The following is a 19,125-nucleotide window of genomic DNA, read 5'->3' as shown; positions in this document are numbered from 1 at the left end:
AGCAAAGGGTCTGAATACTTATGACCATGTGATATTTCAGTTTTTCTTTTTTAATAAATCTGCAAAAATGTCAAACATTCTGTGTTTTTCTGTCAATATGGGGTGCTGTGTGTACATTAATGAGGAAAAAAATGAACTTAAATGATTTTAGCATATGGCTGCAATATAACAAAGAGTGAAAAATTTAAGGGGGTCTGAATACTTTCTGTACCCACTGTAAATATTCTTCCACTACCTGTATATGTGAGGCCCTTGTAAAACCCTGGGCTTCCCATGAGGGGAAAGCAGAAGGGAGAGAGAAGATTTTCCTATGCCTGGTTTCAGTGTTGCCTCTAAAGCTGTTGTGCACTTTTAATTATCCTCGGGGATAATTAAAGTTTCTTTGACTTTGACTTTGAGAATACAGTATATAAGTTTTAAATGCTTTTTCTAGCTCTAAGCCAAAGTGGTGAAAGAACCATCAGTGAACCAACTTGACAGCTCTCTGGCTTGTGCTTCACTGTGTTTATTTCATCTCACTTGATATTCTGGGTGTATCAGCACTAAAGTATTGATCATAGCTTTAGAAGTGAAGTTACTTTGCAGTCTGTCATCAGAACTGATACATTGTATAAAAGCGTTTTCACTTTTGGAGCTCAAAAAGCATGTATCCAGCTGCTTTCCAGTCCAACTGAACTGACCTGTTGTGTTGTGCATGCACTGCTTGATGCACTGTTGCTACTACATTTGAAATTCTTCCGATGGTTTTCACCCTCCAGCTCAAGTGTTACCACAAGCGCTACCGTAGCCCATGCCGAGATGTGATATTCCGGGTACAGTTTCACACCTGCGCTGTTCATGATCTGGGGATTGTCTTTGGGAAGGATGAGCTTGATGAGACATTCAAGGGTAAGAGGTTTGGGAACAAACAGGTTCCTCTGAGTCTCTGCTTTGGCTGCCATTATTGTCTGTGTGTAAACAATCAGATTTTTAAATAGGAGTTGCTAATGAGTAAAATCTGGAGCTCTGGAAATACTACTTCACTGTATATACTGAGTTCAAGAATTCTATTGCATTTTAATCTGCTTCTATTTTTTGACTATTTTAATGACCAGAAAACTCAGGTTGTGTATTTTCTGTGTGCAGATGACAGATTTCCAGAATATGGAAAAGTGGAGTTTATTTTCTCTTTTGGGCCAGAGAAAATACATGGTAAGAATCAATGTGTCGGGTTTTATGGGTCCATATAAGCATTTTCCACATTATACTTTACCGTCATACTTAATTTTAGGGCATTTTTTCCTTTAATTTATAGAATATAATAAAGAGGCAGACAGTAAATATTGAGGAGAAAGTAAAAAAAAAGGAGGAATAAAGATCCCTGTCCAGATTCCAGCCAAGGGTGTTTCAGGGGGATGCCTGCACCTTCTTTAACAGTTTTTTAAATGTAAAACCTAAATCTGTTATAAATTAATCAAAAGGAATGAAATGAAACTAAAAATAAATTAGATAATTTTAAGTTTGATGAAGTTAAATGAGGTCTTAGTTAAAGGAGATCACTACAGGTTCTTCACTCATTTTCTGAAAGTGACCCCTTTCTAACTGTTTGTGATGTAAAGACATTCACATTTTCTGCTCTGCCTCTTTGCACTTCGGGTCAAGGTATGGACCACCTGGAGAATGGGCCGAGCGTCTCGGTTGACTACAACACACAGGATCCCCTGATCCGTTGGGACTCCTATGAAAACTTCAATCAGCTTTCTCAGGACACCACAGATGGTGAGTAAAGTAGAAGAGCAGGTGGTATTTTGTATTGTCCTGCCTATTTAACTGGGTAGAGCCTTACTCAGTGGAGTTACAGCATAATGTACAGTATACACTCACAACAGCTGTGGATGTAATGTCTCTGATGAGATATTTTACTTTCACTTGTGATTAACAGTGAAGAGTGGTTGGTCGTCAAACCTTTTGCACACATAGCAAAACTCAGATCACACACAAAGACCAGCGCATAGGAAAAAACCCACAAAGAAGGCCAAACTCCTTCTGCCTCCTTATGTATGTTGTTAACAAGGTGCTAATTACACTGGCTCTTTATAGCAATGGCCCTTTGGCCACCTAGATTAATATACAACCATTTCCCCACAAGTTGTGTTTCTTACAGTAAGTAAACTGTCAGATTCATGTAACAAACCACACATCACAAGCACACATGTATGTTACACAAACTGTACATGTGACTGTGGAAATGCACTTTAATGTGGTTGAGATGGAGTTAGGATTTTATTCCAGTTTGGGTCTTTCTCACTCGCTTACACACGCCCACCCACACAACCAGTGTGTAACCATGCTGTGTGCGCACCAAGGGTGTTTTTGTCTTTCTGCATGACACAAGAGAAATTCAGCCTGTGCCCTAATGGAGTTAAAAGACTTTTTTCACTCTTTCATTTCTTTAAAACTCCGGCATGACGTGGTCAGACTAAGGTCACGTTTAAGTTCAAACTAGAATGTTTATGAGACAAAATACAAGGTAGCAGTTGTGTACTCATTCTGGTACTGAAAAGTATCACAAATCATCCTAAATCTGCATCAAGAGATTTTATGCTGTCCTAGATGTAAGTGGTAAATGGTGTTTTGAAAGGGAGGAGAGACATCGATACCGCTGAATTCATTTGTGGTGAAATGGAGGATGCAGTAGATAAGTTTAATAGGTTCTTTGTGAATGTTGGTCCTGGTTTAGCAAGAAGCATTTGTACAGATGATACATCCGTCACTATAAATAATAATACAATCAAAAGGAACATGATGAGTTCTATGTTTTTGAAGCCCATAGTTGAAAAGGAAATTATAGAGATAGTGAATAAATGTGGTAACAAAACATCTAGTGATAGTGATGGTGATGGTAGCTCCAGAGCTCCTACAGCAGGACAAGGCCGACTCGCCACATGTCAGCGGCAACGAGGCAGAAGTCACTTGTCTGACACCCATTGAGTCCTTTTCTCTCATCTCCATTTCCCAACCACTGTACAGCCCCCACCTGCCCGGGAGCTTTTTCTGTCCCATTGCGCGGGAGATGCTGAGCTACTACGCAGAGCAGGGCGATGTGCAGATGGCTGTGTCTGTGCTTATCGTCCTGGGGGAACGGATTCGTAAAGAGATCGATGACCTCACTCAGGTCAGCTGGAAATAACAAACACTGGCTTGCTTACTGCTGCAGCGTTTGCATTTGAATCTCTTCATGGACTACAATTTAACTGTTAGCAGAGGCAGTAATTAAAAGTAATTAAAAGTTTGTTAGGCACAGAAAATGCTTATTTTGGTCAAAAGAATGACTTAATGACTTCATGGTGATTGTAAATACAAGTTAGGATGGTTTCCTGAACAAATCTCCAGCATTTTAAGGTCAAATGTAACTTTATTGACTGTCATTCATGTGGATGCAGAGTTCCAGGATACTTTAGGCCGTTCATTACTAACACAATCTTAAAATTCAGTTACGAAGTTTCAGGTTGGAAGACAGGAAACCTTGAACGTATTGTTTTCATTTCAGGAGCACTGGTACATGTCCTACATAGACCTACTGCAGCGATTCGAGTTGTGGAACGTGTCCAATGAGGTCATCAAGCTGAGTACGTGCAGCGCCATCACCTGCCTGAACCAGGCGTCCACAACACTCCACATCAACTGCAGCAACTGCAAGCGGCCAATGAGCAACAAGGGATGGATATGTGACAGGTATGAAGGCTGCACTCCTATTTATTTTTGGAGGGTTTTGTACATGTAGACAATTGTCAGTCTGTAATACTTTTATATAATTACCACAAGAGGGTCTATCCCACAGTTAAAATGAAGACCATATTTCATTTAAGTGAAATATAAAGTATTTTGTACTTGTCTAGTGTTCTTAAATGCTTTCTTCAACATACCCAAATTTGTTTATATTAATATATGCAGCAATCTCAACAGTAGTTCAGTTTTTGGGATAAATTAAACTCTTATTTGCTTTGTTGCAAAGAGTTAGATAAGTAGATTCTATTACTCTCAAGTATGTATGCTAAATATAAAGTTGCCACCAGTGGCCAGCTAACTTAAACAGTACGACAGTAAACAGGTGAGAACATTTAGCCGGGCTCTGTCCAAAGGTAAAAATAAATCAGAGAACCTAGTTGCAGACAAGACGGCAGACTGATGGCCCCGGCAGGAGGTTGGCAAAATTAGCCTGAAGTTGTTCACCACTCCAGGTTTATGGTTTGTGGTGTATGAATGTTAATACTCTAACAATTCTTTAGTATATTACTGTGTGGTGTAGAAGATAATTATCAAAGTATGTAATTATGTAAGAATGTTAACACTATGTAATAATTCTTTACTTTAGTATATTACTTGTGTGGTGTAGAAGAGAATTATCTATGTAGAGATACTGCTTGCAAACCAATGATGGTAAGATGATGTCATGGGGTAGGACTGGATAAGTCTGACTTCTTCCTACTCCATTCAAGCATGTACTAGGTATAAGCAAATTGTTATTGGATATGTGTAAAATTATGTGTGTTGACATATCAACTGTCTTTACATGCTTGAAAGAATAAATAAATCAAATCAAATTATGGCCACAGAGAAGCCAGAGGCCTTGTGGGACCTCACTCTGTTGCTTTCTAGAGCACAGTGTGGGACATTCCTGTGTTCACCCACAGGCATGGACAGAGCCTTCCTGTTGAGGGAGAGGTGGTCATTCTGTGGCCAAAGTGCTACTTTCTCTGCCACCCAAAAAAGGAAGCAATGCTACACCCTTAGCAATAGATAGCAATGTTTTGTCTTCAAAAGGATGTGTTCAAAAAATCACTGGAATGACTTTCCTACTGTTTCTTACAGATAAACATTTGATATAGTTTTAAGAGGAATCTATCTTGGTTATGCAATAAATGAAAGGGAAAGTATTAAAAGGTAAATGTAAATATGTATCCTCTGTTCATGTGTAACTCATTATGTACAGATAATATAAATGTAATGACATAATACATTTTCTGCATAATCCAACATTTTGCAGTTTCATGTAGCACCTGACACAGGTAAGCCAGTCATCATGAGCCCATGTGATTATATCGCTTATAGCAGAGTGACAATTCTTGATGCGGCGGTGTCTGAGGGATCAGAGAGCTCGGTCATCCAGCTTAGGCTTGGCCTTTTACACACTGAAATCACTCCAATTTCCTTGAATCTTTTAATAACGTTATGCACCAAAGAGGGCGACATATCCAAATTCCTCCTATCTTTCTTTTTAGAAAGAAAGTCATTTTCGGCTTTTCCTGCTTAGGGGTCGCCACAGCGAATCGTCCCACTGATGACTTGCATGTTGACATTTAGCACGTGTTTTACGCCGGATGCCCTTCCTGACACAACCCTGATTTGAGCCCGGGCCACAGCGGCGAGAGCGCTGCGCCTTAACCACTAGCCTACCGGGGATGGCTCCTATCTTTCTTTTTAGACATTTAAGTAATTTTCTCACACTTATGTTGGCAAACTGGCGGGCCTCGGCCCATCTTCGCTCCTAAAAGGCTCTGCCTTTCCTGGATGCCACTGTTGTACCAAATCATGATGCAGTCACCTGTTGACATCACCTGGTATTTAAATCCCTAGTGATGCATCTTAGTTTATGAAGCGATGGTTTTCAATCTACATTTTAAAAGTAACTAGTAACACATGCAAAGTACAGTATTTCCCTTAGAATTGTAATCAAATGGAAGTGTAAAGGAGCATGTGGTACCTTGATCTCCTCAAGTTAACAAATTAGTAGCACCATCACTGATGCACATGAAGAACTGGAATGTAGTAAAAGAAACAAACTGTTAAAAATTCATGTCTGTCATGCTGTACTAAGGATGCAGTTCAGAAAACAACTGATCAAATGAACAAGTGACAATTACAACGTTGCAATTTACTATTTTTATGATGTCAAAAGTGTCAGTAATGAAAAAGGCCATTTACAAAATAGCAAATGGACTTTTTTTTAAGAAGGATGCTTGCAGTATAGTTAGTTTTTATTGGCCTCCCAGATAGTCAAAGGTCAGAGGTTACTTGGCTACCTTCTATCAGTGACCGTAGGGTGTCGACCCCAGGCCAGCTGGAAATAGGCCTTGCTAAAATAGAATAGGTGTAAGTCTCCTCTAATTCTGTTTCAGTGGAGGTGAGCTTGTGTATGTGTGTGTGCTTGTTTGTGCCCGGTCCAACTTGTGCCTGCCCCATCTTGCCTTCTGGTCATCTGATAATGATACTGTGGTCAAATCTGAATTTAGCTGTAATGACATCATGCACACACGTACATGTAAAGTACATACACACAATTTCAACTTTAGCCATGAACAGCAAAACAGGACAAACACAAGCAAGTGCACATATGCAGAACTGCACACAAACAGCCACAATCACAAGCTCTTACTTAGCTACTTGAGACTTGGAGGAGTCGATAAGACTTCAAACGTGTCCCATAATAGCCTTTTGTGCAATGACTTTAATCAGCCACCACAGTCAGGCTGATGCATACTGTATTTTAAATAAGCTCAGCCTGTAAGGAGCATTTAAAGAAACTGTTCAAAATGTTCCCTCTCTGAAAGGGTTTCCTGGAAACGCCAGTGTTTCCACTGTCATTTGGCTTCACACATGTGAGCACTGAAAAGGCAATTACTGTAGTCCTCTCACAGAGTGGCTTTTAGAGCCAGGAGGGAAAATGGGAGAGGGCGTATTTCTTCTCAAGTGATGGTTTTTAAAAAGTGTTGTTGTTGTTGTAGTAGGGTTTGCAGTTTGTTAGAACTTCAGTTGCTTTTCTAAGGAAAGCACAAGGCTACTTGCATCTAGTCCTGCTTATCAAGGCGTTGCATAAAGCTTCAAATTATAGAGCCAGTGTTTTGCCGGGATCAACACTGGGTAAGCCCTGTCTAAATGGGACGTTGGTTTCCAAAGATTGATGTTGACTTTCACTGTTTATTTCATAAAAACAGCTACAGCTGTTGTGGCTCTGCTTCAGCACAGGAATTTTTGTCATGGCTGCACCTCACATAAACAGAAACAGGTAAATATTCAAAAACATCATACTGTAACACTTAGCAAAATTTATGAGCGGTTACCATGTCTAGGGATCAAATGTGTAGTTGTCAAAGAAGTCATTTGGTCTCAAGTATGCACCTGTTGCTTTTTAGTGGGTGACACCTCACCATCATATGTTATCCATCGACCTTTACTGTCACATTTTTCATCTTAAAGAATTGAAAGCACCAATCCAGTCTTCCACAGCGGTCTCTGTAGAGTCCATGAATCTGTTTAGGGCTGTCATTGGACTGAAATACCACAGTAACTCCAGTGTGAGTAGCATTCCACAGATCTGATCACATGTCAAAACAAAGTACTCTTGTTTATAATGCTATATGACAGATTCTTACAACTCAGTGCAAACTATTTTATCCTCTGACTTAGCAATGCCAAGGTAAACAATCACTTTACAAGTATTATACTGTCCCAAGACTGTGGACTTGTGTGACCAGCACAGTGCTTTGATAGATCATGCTAAATGGTTGCAGCTAAAATTTCACATTGCAGCTATTTTTTAAATTATTTAACGGGAAGGCTGGTTTTATAGTAATGCCATGCAAATTTACTAAGAGATGCACAGAATACTGTGGCACTGCAGTTTTTCAATTTAGTGCCATATTTGCCAACACTGATGATGTAAATGAGCACAGCCACAGCAGTGTTGAATACACATCCGCTTAGGATCTCATGCCATCGTGCATGCGTGGACCGAGAGGGAGCATAGAAGAAAGTGTAAGTTTACAATGACTAAACTAATACAGTTGAAGCTCCCAGCCAGTTAGTAACATTCAGCCATGCTCATAAAGGTTTTACATCATAGTCATTTTTTGAAACTTTCTTTAAACACAGGGTCTTTCGCATCAAATCTAGAACTTGATATAAATGGACATTTCTTTCATAAAAGGTTGTCTGGCTGAAATAAAATTTTATCGAGCCGATCTTGTCTCTCACCTGACCCTCACATCAGCCTACCCTGATCCATGTCAAGTTCTAGCCTGATGCTAGCAGTCATTACACAAGCTGCAGCTCTGTGAGGAACAAATGTGTCAGAGAATCTGAATTCATTAATCATTAAGATGGGGACTTGGCTGTAGGAAAAGCATCCAAAAGATTACTTTTCCAATATATTCCAACATGGTTTTCAAGCAGGTTTAGCCATTTTTTCCATAGCTCAGCCCATTCGGTCTCAAACCTGCACTTTATACTACTTCACCACATTGTTCTTCAATTACTACGGGAGCTTTTCTCACTTGCCCAGTTCACTCTCCTCTGAGGAGTCAGAGGACTTAAAGGCAGACTCCTCCACTAGACTGTGAAGCTCTTTTGTGCACTCATTCACAGGAGGAGGGGGAGTGACAGAGAATGTCAGTGTGGGTTTGTGCATGCTGCTCAGCACAGACAGACTGTTTCTAAGAGCTGGTCAATATGTGCTCAGAATTTCTTTGATTTCCCATTGATGTGAGACAGTTGACGCCTTTTTTTCAAGCTTTGATAGCCGTTGATGAGTTCGGCCGTGACCTTGTGTCCAGTTTTTCTCCGTTCTGTAGAACGCTGAGAGAAAAGCTGTCACAACTTCTGCAGCTGACATCTTTCAAAACACGTGAGTAACATGCTCAGTACTGTAGATGTGGTTTGCATCAACAAACTTGGTTTTCAGTTCATGTGTGGAATCTGCTCAGTAACTTATTGACGTCAGGTTGTGTATTATCCAAACACTTGGCCTCATTATGTTTTATTTGTTAATGCTTTTTTTTTACTGCTTTAATCAAGCTCACAGGCAAGTGATCTTTTGAAATGGAATGTTTTACAAATGCTTTTATCCAGCAGTGATAAGAACTTGAGGCACGTGTTCAGTCTGCCTTTTGGTGAAAGGGTACAGAATAATTCAGGTTAAACCCCCAGGTGACTTATCTGGAAGACTAAATAACTGTAAACTGCAGGATTATTACCAAAGGTTTGTGGTTGTGATCAACCTGAACTTAGCAGTGTTCCAGATTTCAGCAATAATAACCAAAACTACAAAAATAAGACTCAAGTTATAATAAATTAGAATGACCCTTAAACTGTGTACAAAGGACTGTGCAGTATATGACGCCTTTTGAGTTCCCTAAAATGATGTTTTCAGGCACTGTGGTGATTTCTTGAAAGAAAGTGAGTCAAGTGTCCTTGATTTCTCTATGTAGGCTTTATTTTCTGCAGCCATTAAGTTACTGTTTATCTAGGGTCCAATAAGCATTGTCCTGTGTTGTTGCACTTTCTAACACTTCCTCTTTGACTCTAACACTTCTTCTTTGACTCCACACACATTAGTTACAGAGAGGTGTCTGAGTTCTCGTCCTTAACTTATCCAACAGAAGGGATGGGTTGACCTACACTGGTGGGCACAGACTATTGACTGCAGTTCTTAAGAGTGGGCTTTAAATGAGTGAAGTGAAATTTAAGTCTGTATTTGTGTTGCCTGCTGAGCTACAGACAGGGTTGGGGTAGGGTGGGGTGGGGTTACATAATCCTGGCGCAAATAGAAGTGGAATGATATCACTGTTGAGACTATGTTTGGGTCCATCAGATGACTGCGATTCAAATGGCCCACTAGCCTAAGAGTATTTCAAGTACCAGGTGAACAGTACATTTCCACAGACTCCAGTGAAACGCAGCTTTGGCTAATTCTGAATATATTCTGCCCTCCCTAAACGTCCGTGTCTAGTTTAGCAGGTAGTTAAACAGTCCCAAACCGAAGGCAAAGATTTGTGGCTTCAAACCTCGTTTATTGCATCCAATTTGGAAAACTGGAAAACTGTAAACACATAACAGTACAAACAAACGCATTAGATGCTTGGACCAGAAATCATGTCTGTTTTCTTTAAGATAGTGATAACACATTGCACTAGCTTAATGCTAACTTAAAATAGAAAACCACATAGACGCGCTAACTTACATTAGCTTAACAGTCGCGGTATTCTATTCTGTACAAAGCAGACATCTTGGTCCGTAAAAAAGCACATATAACACCAGTAAATTGACATAAACAATAAACTTACAGGCATATATTTCTTTGCTCTGTGGGATCTACTTCAACGTCGTCGTTACAACGAACAGCTACTTCTTGCCGTCAGGGTGAACTACCACTTCCTGGCCTAAGGTCAACTTCCCATGAACTTCAAAACAAATACGTTCAACCACCACTAGGGGGCAATAATACCTGTCCGCGGAGGACAACACAGAATGAATACAGTTTAATAGATTTCCATGAAGTATTTAATGATTGCTAAATCTAGTAAAACCAGAGAACTGAAATACATATGACATTTTCTTCAGGTGCTCTCAGTGCTAATCTTCACTCATCACAGCTTGCTCCTTGTAGTATTTAATCATACTCAAATGCAAATAATAATCTGATTCTTATCATTGATCTGACAGCCATTACCTGATGCAGTAAGCCAGTGCTTGATGTGATCTCATTGAAATATAGACATTATCAGGCTGTGACATTTCACCAAGAAGATGCAGAGATGAAACATCTATAAATTTGTGTGGACAACAGGCTTCTGCACCATCTACTCCGAGGTATTTGGCAGATTAGGCTGTTTTGATTCCAAACTTTGCCCAGTTCAGGTTGCATAAATCACCAGGATAGAAAAATAAAGGCCTTCTAGTAAGGACTGCATTGGACACCAAGAAAGAATAAGTGCCTTATGTTGTGGAGTGTCTCTGTTTGGACTTTGGCTCCAGGTGCACAGGGGCAGGGGTTTCTGCTAGGCAACAGTTACTGCTGTGGGCAAGTGTTAGGTTGTGTGTGTGCTACACCAAAACTGGCAGAAAGTTGTCAGACACAGGACATGCTAATGAAGCCTTCTATAAAGTGTTGCCTGTGCTGCCTTTGTGAGCTGAGCACAGGAATAATGACAGCATGCTTCACTTTTTGTACCATAGCCAGAGTAGAACTTTTTGCAAAACGGAACTAATCCAGAGACAGGAATGAGAGTTATCTGCACTCATAATGTGTGACTGTGCTATTTCCTTATGGACAGCATAGCTATTGGCCAGACACTTTTTTTGTGTTCTTTGTCTCCAGCCATCTTTACACAGCTGATCTGGCTAAGCCCCTAAAGCCAGGACATAATTAATCATGACCACTTTTCCACAAGTTCTTTCCACAAGATCTGCTCTTTAACTGTCTTTTATACAAGATTAATGTCTTTGCACTGTAGAAGGATCCTCAGGAAGTGTTTTATCTCAGCCAACAGAAACCTTTTTGTGGGTAATATATTATATAATAAGGACATATTTGTGCTTGGTAAATTCAGCATGGTTCCATCTATAGGCCTGACTTTGCTGTGGCTCCACTGGTGTTTTGCGGTCACCCCAAGCAGTTGAGTGCCACTGTTTTTACATTCAGTGTTAATATGAATCAAATCATGGTATGTAATTACCATTCTTCTTAAATATAATCGCTATCTATAGAAATCATGATGAGCAGCTCAAATGTAGAAGTGTCCAGATTCCAATGTGGGCTTGCAAAACCAGGAGCAGCACTGGCATTACTGTGAAAGCAGAGCTGTATTCAGAACAGTGACATAATTATGTGGCTCTGCAGTGGCTCTCTAGCACGTGGAAACACAAACCGGTTCTCAGAAGGTCTGCAAGATGAACCAGTTCTGAACTGGTAAATAGTTTGTATTGATCAAAAAGGAGTATTTGTCTCCCTTCAGGTAATCATTGGCTTTGCACAGGCACTTAGCTGGATTTCTTTATACTGTCCCTTCTAACCCCTTTCCTTTTTTGTCTATCTGTGTTCTTATGTTTAATGATTTTGCTTGAAAGGATGTAGGAACTGAGTTATGTTTGGAGAAAAAACCCAGAGGTGCACTTTTTTATTAGGCATCCCTGTTTTGTTTGAGGCGTGTTACTGGCCTGGGTCATCCTTCTGCATGGGCCAGTTAGCTTATTGAATAAACCCTTCTTGAGCTATGGGGTGGATAGACATGGGAGAACAACTTTACAAAGAGAAAAAGAGCACTGGCCTCTCCCTCCTTGTTGAACAGAGTCCTACTGTATTCATGCACCAATCTTTCCTTGTCATAACAGTTTTCTTCACTTCAAAAGACACTTTTGAAAAAGTAGTGTTATACTGGCCACTAGAGCACCAGGAACACATACTAGCCAATTCCACTTTTCTCATTTGTGCACCTTCTTCAGTCCACATTCCTCCAGGGCACATGGTGATGCAAGGCAGAACCACAACCCAGATTTAGCCCCTGGTAGCAGGAGCTCATGTGGTGCTACCAACTAATGCCAGGAAGAAAAGGAGCCAGTGCCCTGTGGTATCGACTCCTACTGGATGTTCAGGGCATCTGCATAGATGGGGATAGAATGTGAAGAGATAGTGATAACCTCTGTATGTGTTATGCCATCCCAGTCATTGTTAGGTTCTTGTTGGCAGGTGCAAAGAAGTGGCTGGTGACACCATGCATAGCCCAAAGAGAGATTGAGAGCAATGAGCAATGAGATGGAACCAAGTGCAAACAAAATGGTTCATCCAAATTGGGTGAGAAAATGGAAATGGAGAAAAGGTTGACAAAGCTTAGACTATTATTGACTCATATCTTTGATGCTCTGCTTTCTCCATCTCTCTGTCTTGCCTTTGCTTCAAATTTTCAAAAGTGAAGTGTACAGCAGTTGTTGCAGACACTGGAAAATTTGACTTTACAGTTATCACAAAAATGCTTTGTCACCTCAGTCTATTCAAGAGATTCTTAAAGGTTTAACCTCGTGTAAACAGTCATGTTGACACAGTTCTAATAGCAAGAAGTGTCTGGAGCGTTTATATAAAAGATGTAGATTGAAACAGGAGCTGACAAGAGTTTCTTTGAAGAGGATCTGTATAAACTCTCAGGCCCTGATGTGGTTGTGTCTTTGTTGGTTTGCCAGACCAGAGCTTCAAAAGTTAGCCCATCAAGACTTCTCACCCCTAGAAGAAGATAGCTACAGCCAGCTGGAGATTTTCCCTTTGCAGCCCTGCTGCTGACGACCGTTGATGATTTTTCCTGATACACAACCTTATCCAGAGTGAAACACAATGCTCTGCATGGAGGAACTGTCTGGCTGATCTACACTTTTGCATTTTTTCCAGTAGTTTTTGTGCTAAATATAGTCTATTCTAACCAATAGTGGCTACAAATGACCACTGTAGATTACAGTTTATGTTTAATCTAATTTAATTTATTTGTTTATATAGTGCTTTACAACATCCACTCAAAGTGCTTCACAGCAAAACATATTAAAAATAAAAGCAAAACATATTGAGACACATAAAGCTAACGAAAAGTAAAACATGTTAAAATGACACAAATTTGAATCCGAAGTCTGTAGACATCTATAAAACTCATGTACAATAGAAATGTGTCAAAGTACAGAGGGCGTTACAGTAGTCAAGTCGTGAGCTAATGAAAGCATGAATGGCTTTTTCTAGGTCGAGTCGAGATAAAAAGGGCTTCACCTTTGCTAAGAGCCTCAGTTGAAAGAAGCTTATTTTGACCACAGAGCTAATCTGCTTGTCAAATGTGACACTGCTATCAAATAAAACTCCTAGGTTTCTCACAGTTTGAGTGAATAAAGGGACTGAAGCTCCTTGGTCGGGTATGATGTGAGTAGAGTCAGGGCTAAAAGTGATGTATTCAGTCTTCCCCTCATTCAAATGAAGGATGTTCTGTGTGAGCCACTGTTTAATACCATGCAGACACCTGTGCAAGGGGGCTAGTACATTGTCATCACTCTGCATTAATGGTAAGTAAATCTGCACATCATCAGCATAAAAATGAAAGTGGCTGTTACGCCTAGAGATAATTGAACCTAACGGAAGCATATATAGTGAGAAAAGTATAGGCGCTAGGATTGATCCTTGGGGTACACTCAAGGAAAGAGAGGCTATTGAGAGTGGTTGATCACAACTGAAAAGGTCCTATTGGTCAGAAAAGAAATGAACCATTTGAGCACAGCACCGCACAAGCTGACGCAATGTTCAAGGCAGGAAATGAGAACTGCATGGTCCGTCAAGGCAGAAAATGAGAACTGCATGGTCCATGGTGTTGAAGGCTGCTGTGAGATCTAGAAGCACTAGAACAACGGGACTCTTTGCATCAAGGGCTGCAAGAATATGATTGTGGACCTTCAGTAGCGCGGCTTCAGTGCTGTGCCGGGACCTAAAGCCTGCTTGAAATTTATCAACAACAGCACAGAGTTCAAGATGTGACTGTAACTGTTTGTGTAATTTTCTCCATGACCTTGGATAAAAAAGGCAAATGAGATTGGACAAAAATTAGAAGGGAGTGTGGGGTCGAGGTTAGGCTTCTTGAGAAGTGGTCTGACTACAGAATTCTTAAGGGCAGTGGGGACAGTGCCCATCCTGAGGCAGCTGTTAATAAATATGAGATATAACAAGTAAGAATTTAGTTTGTGTTTAAGTTTGAAGCATATTTTGGAATAGAATTATTACTGCATATATCCATGCCATATAGCCATGTCAGTGGCTGCCAAATATTGAAAGTGAACATATCATCCCATATTGATACTGATCAATATCCCAATACTGCCTGTTCCAAACCATCCTCCATTACCTTGTCCTTTGTTTTCCCAGTCCCAGCAAGTTTGCACTTACACACATCGATTCACAGTAGCCTTTGATGTATTTTTAATGAGATGCAGGTCAAGTGTTTATTAAGCTAGAACAAAACTGAGTACTTACATCTGACTAAGCCTTTTGGGGCATAATGGATGATGGCAATAGTTCAGATGTACAGTGCATCCTGGCATGCTTCTCCACTAATGTATCAGGAAAATCCATCCAAATTCTTATTAGAAGGTCTGGTATTGGCATCATTTGTCTGATTATTACATTTGTATTGTAGTGAGACAGTTTTTCAGTTGAAATAAATAAATAATTTTCTATGATATGCCTTTTCAAAATCAGTAAGCCCCTAACATGACAATTACAGTATTGTGTTGCTTTATTTTATGATAGCTGCTTCATGAGTTCTATTGACTGTTATAGTTCATCAGTCATCTCTGATCTTCACAAGTCAAATTAATCCAGCTCAGATGATGTAATAGCCTCATCTGTAGATCACTGACAAGGCCACATTATTACTTTAATAGCTGTCCTCAAGCTTTCACTTACAGTAAAGGCATGCTTTGTTGCCAAATCAATAGCTCTGCCATTAATTTTTACCAAATATAGTGCCAGGCTGTACTTGTGTCTTTATTCTGTTAGGCTTCTTCTTCTTTAAATACAGCTTTATTCCCATCTGGCTATTAGTGGCTTCAGTAGTTATTAATGTCACACCCCTTCAGAATATCCACACACTCTGTGACACGCACGTCCACAGTGTAGCACATGGTGTGTTTGTACTTGTAAGCTGGAGGGGAAGCATGCTATTTCTGCTGTGAACAAAATATCACGAAACAGGGGTCAGAGCTCGAAGTTCAGAGATGAAGAGGTCACAGAGTTGCACCATCTGCCCCGCAAAGCCTCAAAATATCTGGTGGCACCTTCCCTCTACAGCACTTTGTTTTTGGTAGTGTTCTGTTATAGACAGTGAGGGTTAAAAACAAAATATTGCAGACATACTGCACAGGAACATCAATTGAAACAGAACACTATGTTCTTGTACAGTATGTCTGCAATATTTCATTTCAACCCTGACTGTCTATATTTGCCTATATGTGAGCAAGCAGTTCCACCACCTCATACTGCATTTTACAATCATGGTGATCTAAACATCTCACTAATGAAGAGGTTGTATCGTCATCGCCTGTGGGTCATTCCACACTGGTCAGACGTGGTCCACTCTCCCTCTGCTGCTATATAACAAGTTAAGTCTATGGGATCAGGACTGCAGACACATGTATGTAAAAACACACCAACGAGAAGACACATACACACACTGTATGATCATTGTGTGTGTTACATGTACACATGCCATTTATCATCACAAGAATGGATGCTGACTAAGGTTATTCGTAGAGGCTCACATGTGCTCAAATGAAAACAACAGCAGTCATAGGCCCACACAGAGAAATAGCCTCAACATACATAGTGTGCTTTCCATAAAAAGTTTCACAAGTGTAAAGTGACAGACTCAATTTCCTGTAGTCCAAATGGGGCTTGTGTGGATTACTCCTTAGTCACATCGTCTCTAAAGTGAAGACATGAGCTAATTAAAGACAGCAGACTAAACTGGACTTTCATTTGATGTGAGAGTACAACCATCACATTTATCATCACTGAGAGAAGAGAGCGAGAGTCCAGGGGAAGGATGTGGGGGTGGAAAGAGAAGACACAGCTTAAAGAGAGAAAACAGCGGCGTGACAATCTGTGAGTCAAAAAATGAAAAATTTGTATCCAGTGCAATCCATAATCATGTAACATCCTTTGACTTTGCTTGAAATGAGGATGTAGAGGCCTAAAGCTGCATGTTATCAGCCAGAATGACAAATGTAGTTATTGCTAATTGTTCTGGATCATGGTGTGCAATAGTAAAATCCTGCATGCCAATGTGTGCAGATGACTAGCTGATGTGGCCTGAACCACACACTGAAGACCTTCCAAACTGTGGGAAAAGGTGTTTTGAGTGAATGTGTGCATACAGTATGTTAGTGTGTTGCATTTACAGTATAAAGTATTCTTCCATCCCAGCGATGAGGTTATCTATCATGTTTAGACTTTCTGAGTAGGACAAAAGACTTTTAATTTTAATCCCTCTATTTTTTACCTAGTATGTTTTGTGCTCTCCATCTGCCTGCAGCAGGGTGGAGTTTCCCCCGGCTCCCCAGCTTGGAGTGAGGCTCGTTAAATGACCATGGATGGACAAAGTGTAGTTCTTTCCATTACATGAGTGTTTTTTGACACCAGTGAGCTAAAGGAGGGGCATTGGTGTGTATGTGACCATGGAAAGGGCATATATCTGTGCATGTTAGCATATATCCTAATATGTGCTTTTCTGTACATGGATTTTAAAAGAGGATCTCATGAGTAAAGAGAAAAGCTTTATTCTGGTTAATAGGGGCTCGTACAAACTGTAGACCAAGGAAGTGGGTGTTTGCTTGATGGCACTGACACCATTCTATCAAAATCTATACTCTGGATTTTAGCGGCCCCTTTACCCCCCGCCTCCCACATACACTGGCTGTTGTGATCGACCTCCCATATACACAGCAGGGGCAGCCTTTAGACTAGTGTGAGCCACTAAGCAGACAGCAGAAGCAGCAGCTCTCCTGATCTGAGCCTATGAGTTATCCAGGAGAAGAAGGAGGAGAAGGAACAGTAGCCAAAACCAACTCCCCTAACTCCAGCTGTAATCCCTCATGTCCTGTGAGCTCCAGGGGCTCGTAAGGAGGGATTTTCCCATCTTAGTTTGAGACTGTACCATCGTCCACTCCTCACACAGGTAGGGGAACCTCCTCTTGAGGAGGTGTTTCTGCCATTTCCTTTAATATAGCTTTCATTTACTTTGAGGGGACCTGTTGAAGTGTTGTAGTCCAGGCACACAGGTTATGAAATCAGTTGAGCTATGTGACAAATAAATTGCATGAGTGGCATTTGGCCATGGTGCAGGCGTTTATAAAGCTACTGAAATGGAGAAAGTGTGAGAAGGTCTTCTTTCATGACTTATGTCTATCTTTGTCGGCGTGGCTGATGCTTTAACAGTGTGTCTGTATGTGCACACATGTGGAATGGAATGCATGCACAGCTCCTAACTTGATACATAAGCTGTTTTTGTATATAAATGTGTCATGACGACTTGATTTGGAGCCTCATGTCTTAGCAGCTAACTCTTCTGAGAAGACAACACTGACTTTGGTGGAAAATGTACATTAATAACTATAAAAATCTGAAAATTTCATGTTTTTTTATTTTTTTTATTTTTTTCTATTGTCTGCTGACTATGATAATCATGACAACTACCATGAGCTTTGATATGCAACTCTGACAAGACCACAGGTCTTGACTGTAGAAGCACACTGTCCAAATGTAATTATCAAACTGGACATGGTAGAAAGTAACAGTCTCTTTCTCCTGCATGTGGTCCACCAACGTGCCAATCACAGTAGTAAGCCCACTAACAGCTTGGTACTAGTAAACCATACACTGTGATTTTCTGTGGCCAACAGCCACCAGATTTCTTTCTACCAGCAGCCTGACAGTGCAGCAGTTCAGTACAGTGCGCCATTCCCTTGGCAAAATGCCTGAGGCCAGCCGAGGGGACCTTGCAGTATCCAGCTTGTGCACGCCCACCAAACTCCAGTACAGAGCACCGTATTCATTAAAGCTGAGATGGAGACATATATAAATTACAGAGACACAGACTACCTCTTTGTGCAGCTCCTTTCCCAGCTGTAGAATCTGATTTGGCTATCAGGACACACCATATCATAAGTCATAAAGTTTCCTGGAACAGGGGCAGAGAAATTACCTTATAAAGTATTGCATTTTCTTTGCCCACCTGAAGTCTGTATAACCATACTATTACTAAATGGTGTGGTGGATGTGGGATAGTTGTGAACTTTGGAAGAGCAAGGTCATATATATTGATAGTTCTTGATCACATGAAAATATTGATCAGTCTGAATGTATTGGTGCACTGTGGAGGGAGGGAGGGGAGGAGGGCAGGTACTATATGTGCGTGTGTGTCTTTCAGCCTTTCCATTGCGACTCTCAGCACATTGCCATATTGTTTTCCTCTGGTTTTCAGAGGCTAGAAAAAACCTCCAGACCTTCATTAATCAGCAAGGCTGATTTTCCAGTGATGACTGAATTCTTCTGACTGGGGCACCCTACTTCCTCTTCACTGGGTGTGGCTGTGTGTGAATGTACAGTATGTGTGCATGTGTATTTGTGTCCTGTGAATCTACATTACAGCATTCCATTTGAGCCTATAAGCTAAAAAGTCTTTCTTTTTTTATCCTGTGTACAGCTGTGGGGATCATAAGCAAATAAAATCAACAACTGCTTCATCTTCTATCACCCCAGTGTTGCTCAGGTGGCACAGATTATGCAAGCTGATCCGA

At 40.6% G+C, this 19,125-nt stretch overlaps 1 protein-coding gene and 1 long non-coding RNA gene across 14 annotated transcripts in view; one reads left to right on the top strand and one right to left on the bottom strand.

Moving 5' to 3' along the window:
• LOC109972633 (uncharacterized) overlaps positions 1-10,207 on the bottom strand; it is a 22,302-nt gene extending 12,095 nt beyond the window's left edge. The window contains exon 1 of the long non-coding RNA XR_002276720.1: positions 10,101-10,207. This is a non-coding gene — a long non-coding RNA (uncharacterized LOC109972633). The remainder of the gene's footprint in view (positions 1-10,100) is intronic.
• tns1b (tensin 1b) overlaps positions 1-19,125 on the top strand; it is a 140,519-nt gene that overhangs the window by 99,723 nt on the left and 21,671 nt on the right. For 11 of the 13 annotated variants that reach the window (XM_020621631.1, XM_020621629.1, XM_020621630.1 and 8 more), the window contains 3 exons: positions 759-888; positions 1,126-1,191; positions 1,636-1,758. In XM_020621631.1, the coding sequence (XP_020477287.1) occupies positions 759-888; positions 1,126-1,191; positions 1,636-1,758 (319 nt within the window). The remainder of the gene's footprint in view (positions 1-758; positions 889-1,125; positions 1,192-1,635; positions 1,759-19,125) is intronic. The other 2 variants (XM_020621624.1, XM_020621637.1) reach the window with 1 other exon arrangement.

Source organism: Monopterus albus, unplaced genomic scaffold (assembly GCF_001952655.1).
Source record: "Monopterus albus unplaced genomic scaffold, M_albus_1.0 scaffold263.1, whole genome shotgun sequence".
Classification (NCBI taxonomy): domain Eukaryota; kingdom Metazoa; phylum Chordata; class Actinopteri; order Synbranchiformes; family Synbranchidae; genus Monopterus; species Monopterus albus.
This window is presented reverse-complemented; position numbering and strand designations above follow the sequence as displayed.